This window comes from Nyctereutes procyonoides, unplaced genomic scaffold, assembly GCF_905146905.1.
Source record: "Nyctereutes procyonoides isolate TBG_1078 unplaced genomic scaffold, NYPRO_anot_genome, whole genome shotgun sequence".
Taxonomy (NCBI): Eukaryota; Metazoa; Chordata; class Mammalia; order Carnivora; family Canidae; genus Nyctereutes; species Nyctereutes procyonoides.
The window spans coordinates 7,448,651-7,470,706 of NW_026575135.1; the positions used below are offsets into that span (position 1 = coordinate 7,448,651).

The following is a 22,056-nucleotide window of genomic DNA, read 5'->3' on the forward strand; positions in this document are numbered from 1 at the left end:
TCTCTGTCTCTCATGAATAAATAAATAAAATCTTAAAAAAAAAAAAAAAAACCTGCAATCTATCCTTCCAGTACCTGAGACTCCCAATTCCCCTTACTTTGTTCCATTTTTTTCCTATTAGATTACCACTGTCTACATACTTTACTATTATGTTAACCATCTATTGTATCTCTCCCAATTAAACTCTAAGTTCCAAAAGGATACAGCTTGTCTGTTCTGTTCTCTGATGTATATTAAACAACTAGAACAGAGCTTGGCACATAATAGGTGTCTAATAATTATCTGTTGTATGAATAAAATCTAAAATTCTTAAGAGTCAGACTAGGCTGTTTCTAACTTTGTTAACCCAGGGTCCCAAAGACCAAAAGGTTAGGGGAGTAGAGCTGAGGAGGGAAAGACTAAGTGCAGATGACGGTAACCACTCTAAATAGTAAACTTTCATTCATGTTAGTACCCCTTAATATCTTATACTCAGGTAGACAATAAATTACCCTTGGAAGCATAACGAATAAATAGTGCAGAGAACTGTACCTGGCATATAAAGATGTTTGGAAGATGAATGAATAGAAACAACAAGTAACATAACAGAGGTACAAAAAAATGGGAAAATACTGTTAGGACTTTGTATCTGGGAGACCTCCCTTTCTAACTGCCTGCCTGAGTCTCACTACCGACAACAGCAAAGTCTGCAGTGGGAGGAGGAGGAGGCTGAGAAGGGAGAGAAGCAAAGTAAGTTGAAGAAGAACAGCACAGTAAAGCGTGAGCTTTTTAAAGTTTTTAACTGTGATCCATAATCAGTAATACTTTTTACCAATATTACTAAGAGTACATAATACCTACATAAACACTCACAAATACATATATGTTCGTTTGTATATGAAACAATAGTATCAGCAATGCCCCCTAATATTTTCTATCTTATTCCATTAGAAATAAAACAACAAAATTCTGGCTGCTACCTTCTAACTCAATTTCACAATCCACAAAATTGATTTCATGACTCGCCAATGAGTCTTGACATGTACTTTGGAAAACAGCATAGAAGCACTTTTTCACTTTCACCTTTTGCCCCACTGCAAAGATTATCACTCCAGAAAATCTTTAAAGAACTGTGTCTACCATGGAAACATAAAGGAAATGAAAAAGCAATAATACATGGTTCTAATTCCACAGTGGGCCAGGGAAGAAAGAAATCTCAAATAGCAGAAGAAAACAATTTTTAAAAATTTATTCTTGGAGGGGATCCCTGGGTGGCTCAATGGTTAAGCGCCTGCCTTCGGCCCAGGGCGTGATTCTGGAGTCCCAGGATCGAGTCCCACATCAGGCTCCCTGTATGGAGCCTGCTTCTTCCTCTGCCTGTCTCTCTGCCTCTCTCTCTCTCTCTCTCTCATGAATAAATAAAATCTTAAAAAAAAAATTGATTATTGGAGCCCTTAGAAGAAAAGTGGGGACTACAGAGGTGGTTGCAACAGCTATATTCTCCTAAAAGTTACATTAGCAACACGCCCCCATGCTCCATACATTCTCACCCACAGCCCCTCATTTCCCTGCCATCAATACTACAGGTCATTGGCCCTTTCACTTCTGCTTGAAGCTGACGAAACCCCTTCACCCTGCAGACAGCAGATGGGAATAAGATAAAAAGAAATCCCTCAAATGTCCCTAAAGTAGAACTCTGGGTTAGTTTCACACTGTTATATGTCACAACTCAGTTCAAGAGTACCCCTAACACTATAAAATGCTGGATTAAATGGGTTTCATGGCCAACTCTTACCAACCTAGTCATCTATTTGTTGAAAAGGCTAAAAAAGTATCCACAATGCCCTGCACAGTGTCTGCCACATGGTAACTGTCCAATAAATATCTGTTGAGCAACAAATGAATAAACAATATTCCAGAAGGAAAAATAAGAATAAACAACATAAACATCCTTAGACAATAAAGAAACATGTTAAAAGTCACAAGGGGGAAGAGATCTGGAAAACCAGAATGTTGGAAATTCTATAAATGACCTGGTTTTTCAAGAAATCAGTGGCAAGGAAAAAAAATTAAAAGTGTAACTACTATAAGTGAAAAAACATACCAAACAGACGTACTGTGTTAAACTTGTTTACATCCTGATTTGAATAACCAACTGCAGAAAAAATATCTGATCACGTGGATGGAGCTGGAGAATATAATGCTAAGTGAAATAAGTCAGTCAAATAAAGACAAATACCGTATCATTTCACTCAAGTGGAATTAAAGAAAACAAATGAGTAAAACATGGGGAAAAAAAGAGACAAACCAAGAAACACTCTTAAAAAAAAGATTTTTAAAAAAATTTTATTTATTTACTCATAAAAGATGCACAGAGAGAGGCAGAAACATAGGCAGAGAGAGAAGCAGGCTCCGTGCAAAGAGCCCCATGTAGGACTTGATCCAGGCATCCCAGGATCACGCCCTGAGCTGAAGGCAGACGCCCAACCGCTGAGTCACCCAGGCATCCCAATTTTATTTATTTATTTGACAGAACACAAGAGAGAGGGAGAGGGAGAAGCAGACTCCCCACTGAGCAGGGAGCTCGATGTGGAGCTTGGTCCCAGGACCCTGGGCTCATGACCTGAGTCCAAGGCAGATGCTTAACCATCTGAGGCACCCAAGTCCCAAGAAATAGACTTTCAGGTATACAGAACAAACTGATTGTTAATAAAGGGGGATCTGGGTGATGGGATGGGTAAAAAGTGAAGCAGATTAATAAGAGTACATGAATCTAATTTTTAAAAAGATTTTATTTATTTATTTGAGAGAGACAGAGATAGTGACAGGGAGCACAAGTGGGGGAGAAGAAGGAGAAGCTGGCTCCCTGCTCAGAGGGACTTGGGACTTGATCCCAGGACTCCAGGATCACGACCTGAGCAGAAAGCAGATGCTTTGCCGACTGAGCCACACAGGTGCCCCAAGAGTACACTTATTTTGATGAGCACTGAGTACTGTAGAGAACTGTTTAGTTACTATACTGAACACCTGAAACTAATGTAATAAATGTTAACTATACTGGAAATAAAATAAAAAAACTTAATTTAAAATAAAACAGATAGGTAAGTATAGTAGTTGTCTATAACTTTAATATCCAAAAGCACTTCTATACCCTAGCCACCAACAGAAAATAGAATTTTTAAAAAAACATACCATCTAGAATTGTGGTTGCCCCAAGATGAGACTTTTAAAATTATTAGAATACTTTTCCTTCCCCTATTTTCTTATGCTTGTATTAGCCCTTCAGAATTCAATTACTTCCATATTTCACCCTCCTCCAACTTCTAAGTTTTAAAAAGAGAGTTTCGGGGGCACCTGGGTGGTACAGTCAGTTGAGTGTCTAGTTCTTGATTTTGCCCAGGTCATGATCTCAGGGTTGTGAGATTTAGCCCCAAGTCAGGCTCCTTGCCCAGCAGCTTAAGATTCTCTCTTCCTCTCCTTCTGCCCCCGTCTCCCCACCACACTCATGCAGGCATTCATGCTGGCTTGTGTGCATGCCCCCACAAGCTCGTTCTCTCAAAAAAGTTTAACCTTTTAAAAAACTTGTTTAACTTATTTCCCCTCTATCCAAGATGTACCTCAAAAGTGTCAAGGGCAATAAATGAGAATCCAGTAACTGAATTTTTTAAGTACATACCTGTTTTAGGCCATAACGCATTGACTGCAATTTCACCCTTAAATTCTTCTGCCATCCCAAGCACACACATAGACATACCATACTTAGCAATGGTATAAGCTGAAAGAAACCACAAAGAATAGTACTTAATTAAGAAACTAATTTGTGAGTATCAATAACCACTTTCTATGGCTATACTGCTAGTAAAATAAGAACAAAAAGTTGAAAATTTGTTTAACCTAGTCAATCAAAACAGAACTTTCGGTTTTGCCCTGTGGCTTTCTATTCCAATTACCTGTCCAAATTTTAGTGAATTATGTACAAAGGAGGAATATCTGATGTAACTATTTTAAAGGAGGCACCTCTATATAAATCTTGCAATTTAATGCATACTCACCTCAAATCATTAGTTTGCGGTGAAAGAAAAAGTACTTCATAGTTTCTAACCAACTTCATTGGAGAATAAGTTAAATACAATAAAACACACCCACTGGGACTTGAGGGAGCTTTCTGGAATGATGGAAATCCGTAACTTGATTTGGGTATTGGTTATACACGTATATTCATTTGTCAAAACTTACCAAACTTAGCCATTAATATAGGTGCATGCTATTGAATGTAAGTTAAAACCTCAATATTTTAAATTATAGGTAAAAGATTAAGAATCTAGTTTCCAATGTGCTGATTCTGCATAGAAAATTTAATGTTGAATGCTATGTAAAAATGGGATTACATTATAGATACACTGATTTAACACAAAACGAATTAACCAAACAAATCATCCCCTCAACATACCACCTACCACAGTGCTGTTTGAACCACATTGGATTTAGGTTCAGTGGTGGGCTGAGATTGAGGATATGAGCAATTTTACTCTTTTTCAAATAAGGAATGCATGCTTTAGATCTAAAAGCAAAAGAAAACACATCAAGTTAATAGCTTTCTAGCAACTTCCCCACTTCAAAATTATATTCTATTTTTATTTTCAAAGGTTTTATTTGAGAGAGAGTGTGCATGAGTAGAAGGGCAGAGGGAGAGGGAGAATCTCAAGTAGACTCCCTGCTGAGCACAGAGCCTGATGCAGGGGCTCCATCTCAGGACTCCAAGATCATGACCAGAGCCAAAACCAGAAGTCAGATGCTTAACCAACTGAGCGACCCAGGCGCCCCTAAAATTATATTTTAAAGTACTTCTACAAAGCAACTAAACGTGGTCAGGAATCTGTAGGGTACTTTTGTGTTTACTTTTCTAGAATGAAGGTAGGAAAAGCAATAATTTTCATTCTTCGAAATTCTGCTTAATGGCCTGACAAAATGATCTGATGAATAAAAATACTCAAATCCTTGGCAGATTAGCCTTAAATTCAACTGAGGTTACTTTCAACTACATCTTTCCAATTCTCCTCCCAAGAGATAAATACGTGCGTGCATGTGCACTCATAATTTTCAGTGAGTTAATGTCCCTGCCAACAGCATGGGCAGTACTGTGGGTTCAAATCCTCTTTCTTCCCCTTCATTGGGTAATCTTAGGCAACATATATTCTATTCTAATTCTCAGTTTTCTCATCAGTAAATGTTGGTAATACCTGCTACCATGTATGACTGACCAAAGGATTAAAATGAGATGATAAACAGGAAATACTTAAAAGAGTGCACATGTTAAACATGAAATAAACAACTGCTGTTATTAGTATTACATATGCTACTGGCTTATCTCATCTTAGTAGGTGTGGTTGGTATTCCTACTATTCCGGGACTGTAATTTAATAACACAACTCCTAATACATTCCCAAATTTAACTTGTACCAATATGCAATACAGTATGCCTTTGGGCATACTGCATATAAAAACTTAGCTTTTATGTGTTTTTTTTAAGAAACTGTTCAAAAAAGCAGGCAATTAATTTTTTTTAAACTCAGGTTCAATATTTTTAATTAATTAATTAATTAATTTTAAAGATTTTATTTATTTATTTATGATAGACATAGAGAGAGAGAGAGAGGCAGACACAGGAGGAGGGAGAAGCAGGCTCCATGCTGGGAGCCTGACGTGGGACTCAATCCCGGGACTCCAGGATCGTGCCCTGGGCCAGAGGCAGGCGCCAAACCGCTGAGCCACCCAGGGATCCCATATTTTTAATTTATTAATTATTAAACTACATTGTGTTATTAAACTAGAGCATATTGTACCTTAAAAATTGTATAGCCTTAAAGTATTTGAAGTAGAAAGAGAAAAAAAGGAAAAAAATACTAGCTTTTAGTTTTATTTCACATTCAATTATTTCTAGGACTTTTTTTTTTTTTTTTTTAATTCATGATAGGCACACAGTGAGAGAGAGAGAGGCAGAGAAACAGGCAGAGGGAGAAGCAAGCTCCATGCACCGGGAGTCCGATGTGGGACTCGATCCCGGGTCTCCAGGATCGCGCCCTGGGCCAAAGGCAGGCACTAAACTGCTGTGCCACCCAGGGATCCCCTATTTCTAGGACTCTGAACTAGTTGATTCTTCTCCTGTCAGTTTTTTTATTAACTAATGTACAACATTCTTACTACCATCTGCAAGGTCTTTTCAGGTCTAGAAACCATATACAATCAACATCACTAAAGGGTTTTTTTATACATATTGTTTTTTCTTTCCAGAAGTGTTTCACTTTCATGGGGGTAAGCTGGGGAGAGGCAAACATTATTACAGCTGACATTCATTAAAACAATGAAGCTGCACCTCAAAATTTCAACAGGAAAAATCAAATCTATTCCAGGCAAAAAGACCATGACTACATTTTACATCCAAGGAAAAAGCTCATTTCATTTACATTATAAACATGGGTTTCTCCTTTGATCTATCTGACAAAACCTTTCTACCTGCACTCTGCCTGCCTGACCCTCAGCATTACTAATCCTAAATCAGCTGCATTTTTAATAGCATCATGGCCAATTTTACATTTTAAAGACCATTAGAACCACACTTAAATACTAATAGTTTCAGCTAAATAGTTAAACTTACTGAAAATTTACTGTGGGCTAGGCACTGCACTTATTTCTATTACATAATTATTTTACTTAATTAGAGTTATAAGCTCAAATGCCTATGGGACATTTGAGTAAATGAATAAAGTGAGCTGGGTACAGGAAAAAAAACTGTTCAGAAATACAATTAAAGTTTATTACTGAATTTCTGTAAGTATCTAACATGATACAAACACATATAACACTAGAGGTTCTGTATTTAATTAAAACTTAAAAACACAAACTAAGGGTTTGCCTTCTACCTCATCTCTGCCTTCCAACTCTGTTTCTCTAAACCTGTGACACAAGTCACAGGGCCCTGGGTGCCAGGAATCAGGAAATAGCTCTAGATCCTTGCTGAAACCTCCCAAAAGGTCAGTTCTTTGGGCCTTTCCCCCATGCTCTCCCTGACGGTACTCCTCAAGCTTGCCTGAGAAAACAATCTATGCTTCCCTCCATGAATATATGGGTGTCACCAAATAAAAACAAAATGTTTACCAATTTTCTTTTATTTTTAAAGGTATGTATGTATGTATGTATGTATTTACTTATTTATTTATTTCAGAGACAGCATGAGCAGGGCCCAAGGACAGACACCCCTCAATTTACTCTTTAATACCTTATAACTTTCACATAGAACCAAAAACCGGCCACTTTTTCTTTGATCCAAAGGTCAACAGCAGGTCTTTCTTTTGTCATTGCAATATGCCTTTAACTGGGAAAAATATTTAGTTACGGGGTAACTGGCTGTCTCAGTTGGTAGAGCATGTGACTCTTGATGTCAGGGTCATGAGTTCAAGCCCCATGTTGGGTGTGAGCCTACTTTAAAAACAACAGGGGGCAGCCCTTATGGCTCAGCGGTTAGGCGCCGCCTTCAGCCCAGGGTGTGATCCTGGAGACCTGGGATCGAGTCCTGCATCAGGCTCCCTGTGTGGAGACTGCTTCTCCCTCTGCCTGTGTCTCTGCCTCTTTCTCTCTCTCTCTCTCTCTCTCTGCATCTCTCATGAATAAATAAATAAAATCTTAAAAAAAAAACTCCTAAAATTAAAAAACAAAACTGTTCCTAAATAGAGGAGCTTTCAACAACGAATAGAATTTTTGCTTTTAAAAAGAGTTTTAATTTTAGGGTAACTACTCCAGAGATATTTGTAGATCTGCTACTTCAATGTACTCATATTTAGTTTTTAGTACATGAATGCCCTATGGCTTATATGTTCCATCTATAATTCTCCAACTACACAAACAGTATTCATTGAGAAAGGTACCTGAACAAGGTTAGTTCATTTGCTCATAGTTTGAAATCAGGGTGGGTTTTTTTTTTTTTTTTTTTTTTTTTGCTTTGTTTGGAACTGAACCTTCAAACCTGACAACTGCAGAAATGTAGTTTAAGCCATCAGTTTCATTCTTGGAAAACGATCATGGTACAGGAAAGGGGCCAGGTTGTTCTTGCCAAACAGGCTTTCCAAAGACAGAATTTCACAAGGAATGAGCAATGAGAATCAGACATTTGTGTTTATGTTAGTCATAATGTCAACTGAAAAAACTAAGTCTTTGATCCAATCTTTGTATGGGAATTGAGTTGGGAATTCTCTCATGGGTGACAAAAAGAGTTGATTTCTTTCAAATTAAAACTAAAATCTCTTCAACAATATATCATAGCCACATAATCTTATAACAGAGCAGATGATCATGTTTGTAGTCCATATCAGTAAAGCATTTAACTGTGGTTCAAACCAAAGAAATGCATTTAGTCCTTAAAATTCATAACATAGTCCATTTTTAACTTTTTATCAAGAGCAATTCCCAATGAACAATATGATGAACAAAATTATTTCTGCATTTCTGTGAAACATTTCTACATTAGTTTAGTAAGTTTAAAGCTAACACTGCCATTAGAGCTTAAAGTTAACACTGACCATTGCAATAGCGCTGTCTATAGTTATGTTACCACAATTTTGACAAATCTACATTAAACATCCTTTTTTTAAAATTTTATTTATGATAGTCACAGAGAGAGAGAGGCAGAGACAACAGGCAGAGGGAGAAGCAGGCTCCATGCACCGGGAGCCCGATGTGGGATTTGATCCCGGGTCTCCAGGATCACGCCCTGGGCCAAAGGCAGACGCTAAACCACTGCGCCACCCAGGGATCCCCTACATTAAACATCCTAAGACATTTCTCAACATTTAAGAAGTCACTTCCATGCTCATGTCATGAATACTAGTCTAAAAGTGTTTTTAATCACATCAAAATTGTGCCAATACCTTAAATAAATAAAACTTGGTGAGTAGAATATTTAGATCTGTGGCTCCATCATTTAAAATCGAAATTACCTCAAATGATTTAACTTTCACAAATCATGTCCTTCTAAGCTTTAATTCAACATGCTGAGCGACAGTTAGGTTAGGTTTATATTTTTAAATGCTTGTCTAAATGAGTGTTTATATTTAATCAAAATTCTTTCACAAAGTTACCATCTGTAAAAGATTTTGAGGCCCAGTTTCTTCATGTAACACATGACTGCATCACAGAGCAGCACTGCTTATTTTATTTGAATATAAACACAAATCCTATTGAAGTGTTAGTCCTTTTTCTACTTAAGTTTTTCACCACAATCTTTTCTGTATGTTTGCCATAGTTCTTAACTGTGGTTTGATTCACTGTGGTTTCCATTCAAAAACGAAATATACTTTACATAACGAATTTATAAAAATATGCCCCACATCTATAAAGAAGTAAGCTCTCACTCATTTTACTTGAACATATGGCCCTCTTGGCATATGTCTCATTTTCTCACTTCAGACAGACACATGGGTAATATTTTACTTCCCTCTTTAAGAAAAACAGAAGGACAAGCACACAAGAAGATGAAAATGGTCTGTCCTCAGCTTCAGGTGTCTATTAATCACACTGTAATGTAACAAAAGGCTAATTAATGCTAATGCCTGTAATGAGGCAGTTGATACTCTGCCACTCAGCTATAGCAGCTAACTGCTGCCACGTGGCTGTGCTGCAGCCAGGTTTTCCAACATTTCAAGAAAGCCACAATTCCAGATTTTTGTGTAAATCTGATCATTTTCATATGGGCAACTAATAAAATTCTGAACTAATAAAGGAGCTAGTAAAAACACATTGTTTCACGTTGTGAGGGCCCAGTTTTGCAGACCCAACAAAATAGATTTCCAGACTAACAACAAATTTTACATTTAATCCTCATGGCCAACCCTATGACTTACTTCATCATCCCATTTTAACAAATGAGGAAACGGAATCTGCAAGAAGTTACCTGCACAAAGTCATAGATAACACATACTCAAAGGAGTCTAACTCCAAAGCCCAAGGTCCTTTAACCACCGATTCTATGTATACATGTGAAGCAAATACACAGAAGATACATACAAAGCAGACAAACAAGTTCTATGCTAATCTTTCCTTACATCCACATGAAAAAAATGACAGAACCTGAGGGTAAATAAACAGATAAAAAATGGACAAAAAAGGGGCAGCCCAGGTGGCTCAGCGGTTTAGCGCCATCTTCAGCCCAGAGCGTGATCCTGGAGACCCGAAGATGGAGTCCCATGTTGGGCTTCCTGCGTGGAGCCTGCTTCTCCCTCTGCCTGTGTCTCTCCCTCTCTCTCTCTGTCTCTATGAATAAATAAATAAAATCCTAAAACAAAAATTTTAAAAATGGACAAAAAAGAGTGGGCTGTCTGGAGGCATAAGGGTGGCTCAGTCAGTTAAGCATCTGTTTTTAGCTCAGGTCACAATTCTGGGGTCCTGGGATGAGCCCGGCATGGAGCTCCCTGCTCAGCGGGAGCCTGCTTCTCCTTCTCCCTCTGCCTCTCTCCCTCTGTCTCTCATGAATAAATAAAATCTTAAAAAAACAAACAAAACAAGTAGATTGATCAATCCAGAACAGATTGAGACTACATTTGGTCTCATTCTGTATTCTCTATTTCCTGATATTCCTGAAGACAGCATTAGCCTTTTGTTACATTAAAATATGATTCACAAACACTTAAAACTAACATAATACTATATGTTAACTATACAGGAATTAAAATTAAAAATAGTAAAATTGAAAAAAAAAATGTGATTCATAATGAGGTTCCTGTTATTTACATAACTACAACCAGTGTTTTTCAGAGGAAGGAAAGACTACTGCTGATTTGAATAATCAGAAGAGTTGTTATGTATGTATATATTGATTCATGCAAATGTTTGAAAATGCTTGAGCTATAGGCTTTATTAAATTCATAGAGAAAAAGGGCTCTGAATAAAACTATTTAAGATTTTATTTATTTATTCATGAGAGATACAAAAAGACAGGCAGAGACATAGACAGAGGGAGAAGCAGGCTCCCCATGGGAAGCCTGATGTGGGACTCGATCCCAGGACCCCGGGATCACAACCTGAGCCAAATGCAGAGAAATGCTCAACCACTGAGCCACCCAGGTACCTCTGAATCAAACTATTTAAAATACCATTTACTGGGGCACCTGAGTGGCTCAGTTGGTTAAGCATCTGCCTTCAGCTTACATCATAATCCCTGGGTCCTGGAATGGAGCCCCACAATGGGCTCCCTGCTCAGCGGGGAGTCTGCTTCTCCCTCTCTCCCAACCCCTCCCTGCTGTGCACACACGCTCTCGCTCTCTAATGTATAAATTTTTTAAAAAATCTTAAAAACAAAATAAAATACCATTTACTGATTTGGAGCACTTTTAGTCCTTTATAATAACTGACTAGGTTTTATTCATTCATTCATTTATTTTTAAATATTTATTTATTTGAGAGAGAGAATGCATGTATGTGTGAGAGCATGAGCTTGCGTACCCAGCAGGGAGGAGTAGAGGGAGAAGAAGTGAGAGTCTGAAGCAGTCTCCATGCTGAGCACAGAGCCCATCATATGGGGCTTGATCTCATGACCCTGAGATCAGGACCTGAGCGGAAACCAAGAGTCGGGACACTTAACCGACCTTACCATCCAGGTGCTCCATAAATGACTAGGTTTTAAGCTGTATTATTATTCTGGTGCAAATCTGTTTACAACTAGTGCTCTGAGAACACACTATAAGGTTCTCCCCAACCACTCTAACTTACGTCAGATAGGTGCCTCTGGTGTTGACATTCATCATCAAATCGACTCTCTTCGTAGGTGTTTCCAATGTGTTGGTCAAGCTAATAGCACTGGCATTATTCACCAAAATATCAATTCCTGTTTTCAAATAATAAATTTCCTGTTAACATAATTTAATCTTTATAACAGAAGAACATTTATTCTATATAGTTGAACCCTAAGCTGGTTCGCAAATACTTCTTTTAGATAATAAGACCAACCCACCAATGCAAGACCTGATGATTTTCACTAACAAAATGGAGAAAGCCAACTACCAGAACTCCATGTGAAAATATGAGGAGGATTGATCCTTGGTAGTTTGTAGCTTCCATTTCTACTTGTTCTCTTACCTTCTGGTCTTCCCTCCTTGCCTACAAGAACCTTAAGTTAATTGCCTTAAAACCTTCCCTCCTCCCTAGCATCTTTCCAAGGCCTTCTCTCCTTCCAAGCTTACTTCCAAGGTCTCCCTTCTCTCTAAGACACTTATTTAAATAAAAGGGGTCCTTCCTGGCCTTGGGAACTGGGAAAAGAGAAAAGACCTAGAGTGAATTTTCAATTCTAGGCAAATCATCAAAGTTTAAGTAATTCATACACAAAATAAAATTAATCTAGAATAATCATTATTTATGCATATTCTGTTACAGTCTCTCTATATGTAACATTTTGTTTAAAAGTTTGGTTACAAGTTTTGTTAAAAAATGTTAAATGAATATAGTAAAATATAAAAGTATCTTAAACACTTCTATTTCTACATGTTTCATAATTCTTTTTAAAGGGCACTTAAGGGCAGCTGGGTGGCTTAGCGGTTTAGCGCCGCCTTCAGCCCAGGGCATGATCCTGGAGACCTGGGATGGAGTCCACATCAGGCTCCCTGCATGGAGCCTGCTTCTCCCTCTGCCTGTGTCTCTGCCTCTCTCTTTCTCTGTCTCTAATAAATAAAATATTTTAAATAAATAAATAAATAGCTAGCATTTAATATTCCATCAAATAAAAATATGACAACTTCTGCTGGGGTTACACCATTGCAATAAACATTTTTTGTTATCCTCTTAACTTTGCCATGCCTCTCTCTCACAATATGTAGATAATCGTATAAATAAGGCTGTTATACTCACTATAACATTTTAGTCATAAGTACCCTTTCTTCATATGTAGTATTTTAAAATCTTCATCACATTTTCAGTCCCCAATTTCTATATTCTTTTGTATAAAGTCTGTGTTGCTAATACTTTAAAATGTGTCCTTTGAATAACTTTGGATTCAATCAACTATATTACATTGTACAGCTGTTATAACAAAACTCAAGTAAATCACCTGTATATCTGAGATGAGTTCTAAATCCTGTGACTACCAACTTTTTAGAATGAACATAATGAAAGTTGCCTTCCCAAGTAGCAAAGACCTGTGAAAATAATTTTTGAATCCAGACTACCCATGTTCCTGAATGAAAGCTCTTTGGATGGGATAAAACAGAGAAAGAAAATTGGAAAGCAGAAATTTCTGGGCTTTAATTCTTCCAAGATATTTCAATTTGGGTCCTTAAGTTCTCTGTGGTAACAAGAAGAAATTAATTTTTGAGATTTCAGGACACCTGGGTGGCTCAGCAGTTTAGCGCCTGCCTTCGGCCCAGGGTGTGATCTGGAGTCCCAGGATCGAGTCCCACACTGGGCTCCCTGCATGGAGCCTACTTCTCCATCTACCTATGTCTCTGCCTCTCTGTTTCTCGTGAATAAATAAAATCTTTAAAAAATAATAATTTTTGAGACTTCAATTTCTCTGTAAGAGCCCAATACTGGCAAGTGGAGGTACTTTCCATTTGGACACTCTAGCATGTTACTCGGCTTTGCCATCATGTACTATATAATGTATAACTTTTTGGTGACCCAGTATAGACAGTACAGCTAGAATTCAAGATGGGAAGTCAAACAGGGGGTGAATTCTAGGCCTGTATAACTTTTTTGAGTATCTTTTATGTCCTGTCTTGACGCAATTCAGAGGTTTCTTGGGACAATCCTGACAATATTTGAACTGCTCACATTCTCCAGAATTATAGGAAAGAAGGAAGGATAGTAGGGCTTAGACAAAGGTGGTGGCAGCCCCTTCCCCCATAACTGATGATCTCATTCTCCTGGAAGGATAAACTTACCCTCAGTTGATGCACACAATGGATCAACAGAAAAAAATAACGCTGAATGATTATAGAGAAAGGTAAAGCCCCTATCTACCCCATCTTCTTTCTCCCTTAATTCTTCCCTAGAAATGTTTAAATAAGGTCAAATCTTAATTAACACTAATTGGTCACTTTTACTAGCAGGTGAAGTCATTTTAGATAAAAGGTCCTGCACATGAATGTGGCTTCCTCTCCCTTTCTCTTCCACACTTGTGGTCCCATCAGTAAGAAAAAAGCAATTTTACATTCTCTCTCCTCTTCTCACATGGGCATTCACATTACTTTGTCAGCTAGGGGTAAGACTTTGGATTTTTTTTTAAAGATTTTTATTTATTTGAGAGACAGAGAAACACCTGCACATACTTGCAGAAGTGGGGCGGGGGGGGGGCGTGGAGGGAGGGGGCACAGAAAGAGAGGGAGAAATAGACTCCCCACTGAGCCAGGAACCAATATGGGGCTTGACCTGAGCCCACCTGAGCCACCCAGGCACTCTAAGACTCTGGATTTAAAGATAGTGGCCCCACTTGAGGCAAAACTCTGTGCTCCAGTCATTCATTCATTCATTCATTCATTCATTCATTCATTTTTCCCAGTCATTTATAACACAGCACTCTGCACCAAAGATTATAAGCACAAGCCATGCTAACAATAAAATATCTCTTTTCCCCACTGGTCACTATCTTTCACATGTACATACATATAGTCTCTGCAATATTATGGGAGGAACAGGGAAGAGTGGCAACAGTTTGGGCAGGATTTGGACACAGCCAGGTACCTTGCTATAATATCATTAAAGCTTTAGCTCAACCCCCAACACCTGCCTTGTAAAAATTTATGAACTAATTGAGGACAAAAAATACTAAGATCTAAAGTAGTTTAACAGGGGCACCTGGGTGGCTCAGTCAGCCAAGCATCCTACTTTTGATTTTAGCTCAGGCCAGGATCTCATGGTTGTGAGATCAAACCCCACGTCAGGCTCCACCCTCAGTGGGGAGTCTGTTTGAGATTCTCTCTCTCTCTCTCTCGCCCCTCCCCCTCTCTAAAATAAAAAATCTTTAAAAAAAATAGTACAAGGATCAAAGGCATGTTTTAGGAATTCAGAGAAAGAAAAATACACTTCTGATTAGTTGGCATGGTGAGGAAATTGGCTTCATGAAGGAGATGAGATTTAACCACAGAAAGGTGGGATTTCAAAAGATAAAAAAGGGAACATTTCAGGCAGGACTGGAGATGTAGAGATGGGCACTAAAGACGACTCAGGATGGGGAAGAGAAAAAGTTAAGAGGCAAAAACTTCAAGGCAAGGATAAGGAAGTAAACTATTTGGGGAAGAATAAAGTGTTTATATAGGGGCAGAGAAAAAAGAGGGGACCAAAAAGTGTTGAGATCAGAACATAAAATATCTTGAATGCCAGTAGGTTATCTACACTTTATCCAATAAATCTCAGAAAGTTATCAAATGATGGTTACATTAATTAAAGAGAGGCAAGAGGATGTGATCTAACCAAACTAGTTGGTTAGATATGTTATTGTCAGGGCCTAACCTTATTTTGAATGGTGGATGTGTTGTATTATTCAAAATAATTTTTATCAACAACAAAGTCATCAGATGGTTTTAAGCTGCATCTCTACATAAGCAAATACTCATTATCTGGTTATACTCCAAAGACTAAGGAGATTAAGACAATTTTTTAAAATGTATAGTTACAATATTCAATAATTATTTCAGAATTAAGGCACTACCTCCAAATCGCTCCACTGCTTTCTCCACTGCATTACTGATTTGCTGTTCATCTCTCACATCAACAGCACATGGCAAGGCCTTTCCTCCAGCTGCTTCAACTACAAAGGATAAACAAACAAAAAAGCACTGAGGCATTCAAATACTAAACTTTTCATTTTAATATGAATCAAATAAGCACCTTATTTTCAGAAAACCAATAAAAATAACTATGTTCTTACAACTACTAGTGACTCCACCCCAGAGTAGAACAGACTAATCCATATCTAGCCTCAGACTACAGAGACCAACTCTATTTAAAAAATGAGAAAAAGGGAGGGGAGTGTCAGGGTGGCTCTTGGTTTCAGCTTGGGTCATGATGTGATGGGTCATGGAACAAGCCCTGCTCAGAATCAATGCTCAGCAGGGAGTCTGTTTGAGGATTCTCTCTCTCTCTACCTCTTCCCCACTCTCATGAGCTCTTTCCCTAAAATAAATAAATAAATCTTTAAAAAAACAAAAAATAAAAAATAAAAAGGTAATTTTAAAAAATTATATTAAAAGCTAAGAAAAAAAGGAAGTTGGGACGCCCGCCTGGGTGGCTCAGCGGTTGAGAGTCTGCCTTCAGCTCAGGTCATGACCCTGGAATCCCAGGATGGAGTCTCACATCGGGCTCCCTGCATGGAGCCTGCTTTTTCCCTCTGCCTGTGTCTCTGCCTCTGTGTGTGTGTGTGTGTGTGTCTCATGAATAAATAAGTAAAATCTTAAAAAAAAAAACAATAATTGAAAAAAGAAAAAAGGAAGTTAATTTTAAAAACCTTTATCATGGGGGATCCCTGGGTGGCTCAGCGGTTTCGCATCTGCCTTTGGCCCAGGGCGCGATCCTGAAGTCCCGGGATCCAGTCCCATGTCAGGCTCCCGGCATGGGCTTGCTTACCCCTCCTCCTGTGTCTCTGCCTCTCTCTCTCTCTATCATGAATAAATCTTTAAAAAATAAAATAAAATAAAAATAAAAATAAAAACCTGTATCATGAAATTTCAAGATATATGCAAAAACATGAAGAAGAGTATAATAAATTACCATTAATCTATCACCTATCTTCAATGATTGTCAATGCTCTGACAGTTTTTAAAAGATTTATTCATTTCATTTTTTTTAAAGATTTTATTTATTTATTCATGAGAGACACACACACAAAGAGAGAGAGAGAGGCAGAGACACAGGCAGAGGGAGAAGCAGGCTCCACACAGGGAGCCTGATGTGCGACTCGATCCTGGGACTTCAGGATCACGCCCTGGGCCAAAGGCAGGCACCAAACTGCTGAGCCACCCAGGGATCCCCTATTTATTCATTTCAGAGAGAGAGAGAGAGTGCACAAGAATGAGCAAGGGGAGGGGGAGGGGGAGAAGCAGACTCCCTGCTGAGCAGGAAACCTAATGTGGGAAAAAGCCAAAAGCAAATGCTCAACCAACTGAGCCACCCAGGGGCCCCTTGTTTAATTTATTTTTACCCCCAATCCTGTTTTTTTTCCCCCCAATCCTGTTTTTGGCTGGTGTGTATTTTAAAACAAATCCCAGGGCACCCCCGGTGGCACAACGGTTTAGCGCCGCCTGCAGCCCGGGGTCTGATCCTGGAGACCCGGAATCGAGTCACGCGTCGGGCTCCCTGCATGGAGCCTGCTTCTCCCTCTGCCTGTGTCTCTGCCTCTCAGTCTCCCTCTCTCTCTCTGAATAAATAAATTAAAAAAATAAAAAATAAATAAAAATAAAAAAATCCCAGGTATCATCTTATTTATAAATACCTCATATGTGTTCCCCTAACATAACCATGATGCTATTAACATGACTAACAAAACTAGCAATATTAACTGAAGTTGAATTTTTTTTTAAAGATTTTATCTATTTATTCATAAGAGACACAGAGAAAGAGAGAGAGAGGCAGAGACACAGGCAGAAGGAGAAGCAGGCTCCATGCAGGGAGCCTGATGTTGGACTTGATCCTGGGTCTCCAGAATCCACACCCAGGGCTGCAGGTGGCGCTAAACCACTGTGCCACCAGGGCTGCCCTTGAAGTTGAATTTTAAGCCCTCCTTCCTGATACTATGCTAGCGCACAATGCCTTGCATATAAGCACTTGATAATTATTTGTGAACCAAAAGTATTAAGACAATGAGTTTCAAATGGCACAGAATAAATAGAATAGAGAGCTTTTTCAAAGTGTTTACATCATCCGCTTCTCATTTCCACTCCCCCTATTCCCTATTCTCTGCACAGATCCAAGAATCACTGCCCTCAAGAGACATAATTTTTAAGGTGAGTCTCTCACATCATTCAAAAATGCTGGGGGAGCCTGGGTGGCTCAGTTAGTTAAGTGTCTACCTTCAGTTCATGTCATGACACCGGGGGTTCTGGGATAGAGCCCCGCATTGAGCTCCCTGCTCGGTGGGGAATCTGCTTCTCCTCTCTCTCCCTCTGTGCTTTCTCTCTCTCTCTCAAATAAATAAATAAAATCTTAAAAAAAAAAAAAGTGCTGGGAAAAAAGTTCCTGAATCAGTGCTCTAAGGTGACAAAATACTTCTTTAACCAGATAAAATTATTTTCAGAGTAGCTTTCAAATAGCTAAAATTAAACTCTCCTGCAAATTCTCTATGTATTGAAACCATGGTTAGGACATGTCACGAAATGGCATGGTCACATTCACTCACTTTCTTCAGCAGCAGTAAAGATTGTGCCTGGAAGCTTGGGGTGTGCGTGGGTAGTCTTCGCAGCAATGACAATGTTTGCTCCATCCTTTGCTGCTTTCAATGCAATAGCTTTGCCAATGCCACGGCTTGCACCTGTGATAAAAACTGTACATCCTGCTAGCTTCCTACAACAGAACAAATATGACCTCATAAGAAACCTCAAGTTTTATTTACTTAATATTATTAGTAAGAGGAAACTTCTGCATCTTTTCACATTATGTGTTTTCTCCTCTAAAACTTTCTCTAAACCACCCTCCCTCCCTGACAGCAAATAGCTCTGTAATACTGCCACTGCACAATGATTTATAAATTATTATAACTGAGGGGATCCCTGGGTGGCTCAGCAGTTTGGCATCTGCCTTTGACCCAGGGCATGATCCTGGAGTCCCAGGATCGAGTCCCACGTCAGGCTCCCTGCATGGAGCCTGCTTCTCCCTCTACCTATGTCTCTGCCTCTCTCTGTGTCTCTCATAAATAAATAAATAAAAGCTTTATTTATTAAGTTAATTACTTAATTCCCTGATTAAGTTAATTACTTAATTAATTGCAGTATATCCACAAAGGAATATATTCAACAATAAAAAGAAGTACTGATCCATGCTACATGGATGAACCCTGAAAACATTATGCTAAGTGAGAGAAGCCAGTCACAAAGGACCATAGACTGTACGATTCCATTTATACGAAATGTCCAGAAAAGGTAATCTGAGTCACAAGGATGGTGGCTGCTGAGGACTAGGGGTGGAGGGGGTTGGAGTTGATAGCTAAGGAGTGTAGGGCCTTTTTCGAAGATGATGAAAAGGTTTTAAAATTGATTGTGATGGGGTACCTGGGTGGCTCAGTCGGTTAAGCATCTGACTTTTTATCTCAGCTCAGTTCTTGATCTCAGGGTCCTAAGTTTAAGCCCCTGATGGGCTTCATGCTGGGCATGGAGCCTACTTAAAAAACAAAACCTTCTCTGAGTAGGGTAAATACAGTGAAAGTGACAATCACAAAGAGATAGGGGAGTATAACTACACAGACTCGTTAACCAATAAGAACGTAAGGTTCCTGCCAAGATCTATAGGATTTACACCTCAGAAAATATCAGAGGGGAACATGGGGAAGGTTTTTTTTTTTAATTTATTTATTTATTATTTATGATAGTCACACAGAGAGAGAGAGAGAGAGAGAGAGAGAGAGAGAGAGAGAGAGAGAGAGGCAGAGACATAGGCAGAGAGAGAAGCAGGCTCCATGCACCGGGAGCCCGACGTGGGATTCAATCTCGGGTCTCCAGGATCACGCCCTGGGCCAAAGGCAGGCGCTAAACTGCTGCGCCACCCAGGGATCCCTGGGAAGGGTTTTAAAGTAAGAAATAAATGTTTCGGTAGGAAAGCTGGGGAGTGGAGAAGGGAAGAGACCAAGAGGTGGTGACTATTATTAGTGAAATACAGCAAACATACAAAAAGCATGTAAACTAATATATATAGAATAAAATGAGTTGCAAGAAAGAGAAATAAGAATATTACCAATACTCCAGAAGCCACTAGTCTATTCCTTTATTCCCGTTTTTTTGTTTGTTTTTTACTATTTCTTATACCAAAACCTCTATGCCTAACCTAAGGGCCAAATCTGACCCTCCATCTGTTTGTATATAGTCCTAAAGTTAAGAATAGCTTTTATAGATGAACATTTATGATCAATTTGATAAGGAACACTAATTTTGAACCCCGATGAAGCCAAACATTACCTCTCTGCTGTGTCTTGAGTTGTACCTACCCAAAAGGATATGCTGAAGTGCTAACCTCTAGTACCCCAGGATGTGACCTTATTTAGAAAGAGAATTGTTGCAGATGTAATTAGAGGAGGACATATTGGAGTCGGGTGGGCCTTTAATTCAGTATGACTGGAAACAAGGAGAGAAGACTATGTAAAGATCCACATACAAGAATACCATCTGATGAAGGAGGGAGAGATTGGAGTGATGCAAGGTAAGAATGCAAAGAATTGCTGGCTGTCACCAGAAGCTCTCTTACACTGTGGAAGAGGCAAGGAAGATTTCTACCCAGAATTTCAGGGGAGAATATCCTGGCTGACACCCTGATTTTAGATTTCAGACATCTAGCCTCCGGAACTGTGAGAGAATTAATTTGTTTGCAGCCACTCAACTTGTACTTTGTTATGGCAGCCCTAGGACACTAATAAACCCTCTCTTCCTCCGCAAAAAGAATTTCATTCTTCTCATTGTATTGCCAAAAAAAAAATGTTCTTCTTTTGAATTTCACTAATAAAAAACATTGTGGAAATTGGTTTTCTCATTATGCATTGTCTTAGATATACATAGATACGCTTATACATACGTTACGTACACATTTAATTGCCTACATACTACCTCCAATTTTGCCTCTCACCTATGAAGCCTAAAATATTTACTATCTGGCCCTTTTCAGGAAAAGCTTGCCTGGGGTGCCTGGCTGGTTCAATCAGTACAGCATTGTAACTCTTGATCTTGGGGTCGGGAGTTTAAGCCCCATATTGGGCACAGAGATCACTTAAAAAAAAAAATGCTTGCCTAACCAATTTCTAAGTAACATCCTTTAATTTAAAAAAACAAAACAAGTGTCTTTTTTTAAGATTTTATTTATTTGTTCATGAGAGACAGAAAGAGGCAGATATGATATATGCAGAGGGAGAAGCAGGCTCCCTTCGGGAAGCCTGATGTGGGACTTGATCCCAGGACCCCAGGATCACCACCTGAGCCAAAGTCAGATGCTCAACCACTGAGCCACCCAGGCGTCCCAATACACTATTTAATTTTAACTGAACTTTATATAATGGATTCATACAGTATGGAACTGTAGGATTTACTTCTTTCACAAAACATTGTGTGGAGATTTATCCATGTTGGTGCAGATAACTAATTTTAATTAATACATAGTATCTGCATATGAACATACTACAAATTGTTTATTCGTTCTACTATTTAGATTTGGGTGATGGTTTCCAGTTTTCTTTTTTTGTCTATTATAAACAATGTTGCTAAAAATATTCTTGTTCACTTTCTCCAGTCACATGTGCAAGAATTTCTCTAGAGCGTATAAACCTATTGGTAAAGCTGCTGGATTACAGGCTACTGTTGTAGATCAAGCATCGCCACAAGTCCTTTGGCATTCCTTTCATCAAGAGGAAGAATGTATTTTTCCCTTCCCCTTGAGTCTGGGTTAGCTTTTTGACTTTTTTTGAGCAATAGAATGTAATGAAAGTGATATTCTGATTTCCAACCCCACACTGTAAGGTGGCTGGCAGTCTCCACTGTCTCTCTCCACAGCGAGATGCTATGATACAAAGTGGAACAAATTACCAAATGATGACAGGTCAAGTGAGAGAGGCCCTGGAGGGTGAGAGAAGCTGTTTAGAATGTTTCAGCCCCAGCTAAGGACTCAGCTAAATGCAACTGTATCAATGACCTCAATTTAGAGTATACAGAGCAGAAAAACCCAGTTAAGAACTGTGGATAATAAAAAAAAAATCACTGTCGTTTTAAAACATTACGTTTTATGGGGTGCCTGGGTGGCTCAGCAGGTGGACATCTGCCTTTGACTCAGTGATCCTGGGGTCTTGGGATCAAGTCCCACATCAGGCTCCCTGGAGGGAGCCTGCTTCTCCCTCTGCCTATATCATATCTGTCTCTC

The 22,056-nt window shown here is 38.9% G+C and overlaps 1 protein-coding gene across 3 annotated transcripts in view; it reads right to left on the bottom strand.

Moving 5' to 3' along the window:
- The window catches only part of HSDL2 (hydroxysteroid dehydrogenase like 2), a 59,692-nt gene that overhangs the window by 31,839 nt on the left and 5,797 nt on the right, over positions 1-22,056 (bottom strand). Inside the window, exons 2-6 of one of the 3 annotated variants that reach the window (XM_055301817.1) lie at positions 18,347-18,510; positions 15,665-15,763; positions 11,737-11,851; positions 4,437-4,540; positions 3,656-3,754 (exon numbers count right to left, since the gene is read on the bottom strand). In XM_055301817.1, coding sequence (XP_055157792.1) covers positions 3,656-3,754; positions 4,437-4,540; positions 11,737-11,851; positions 15,665-15,763; positions 18,347-18,510 — 581 coding nt within the window. The remainder of the gene's footprint in view (positions 1-3,655; positions 3,755-4,436; positions 4,541-11,736; positions 11,852-15,664; positions 15,764-18,346; positions 18,511-22,056) is intronic. The other 2 variants (XM_055301819.1, XM_055301818.1) reach the window with 2 other exon arrangements.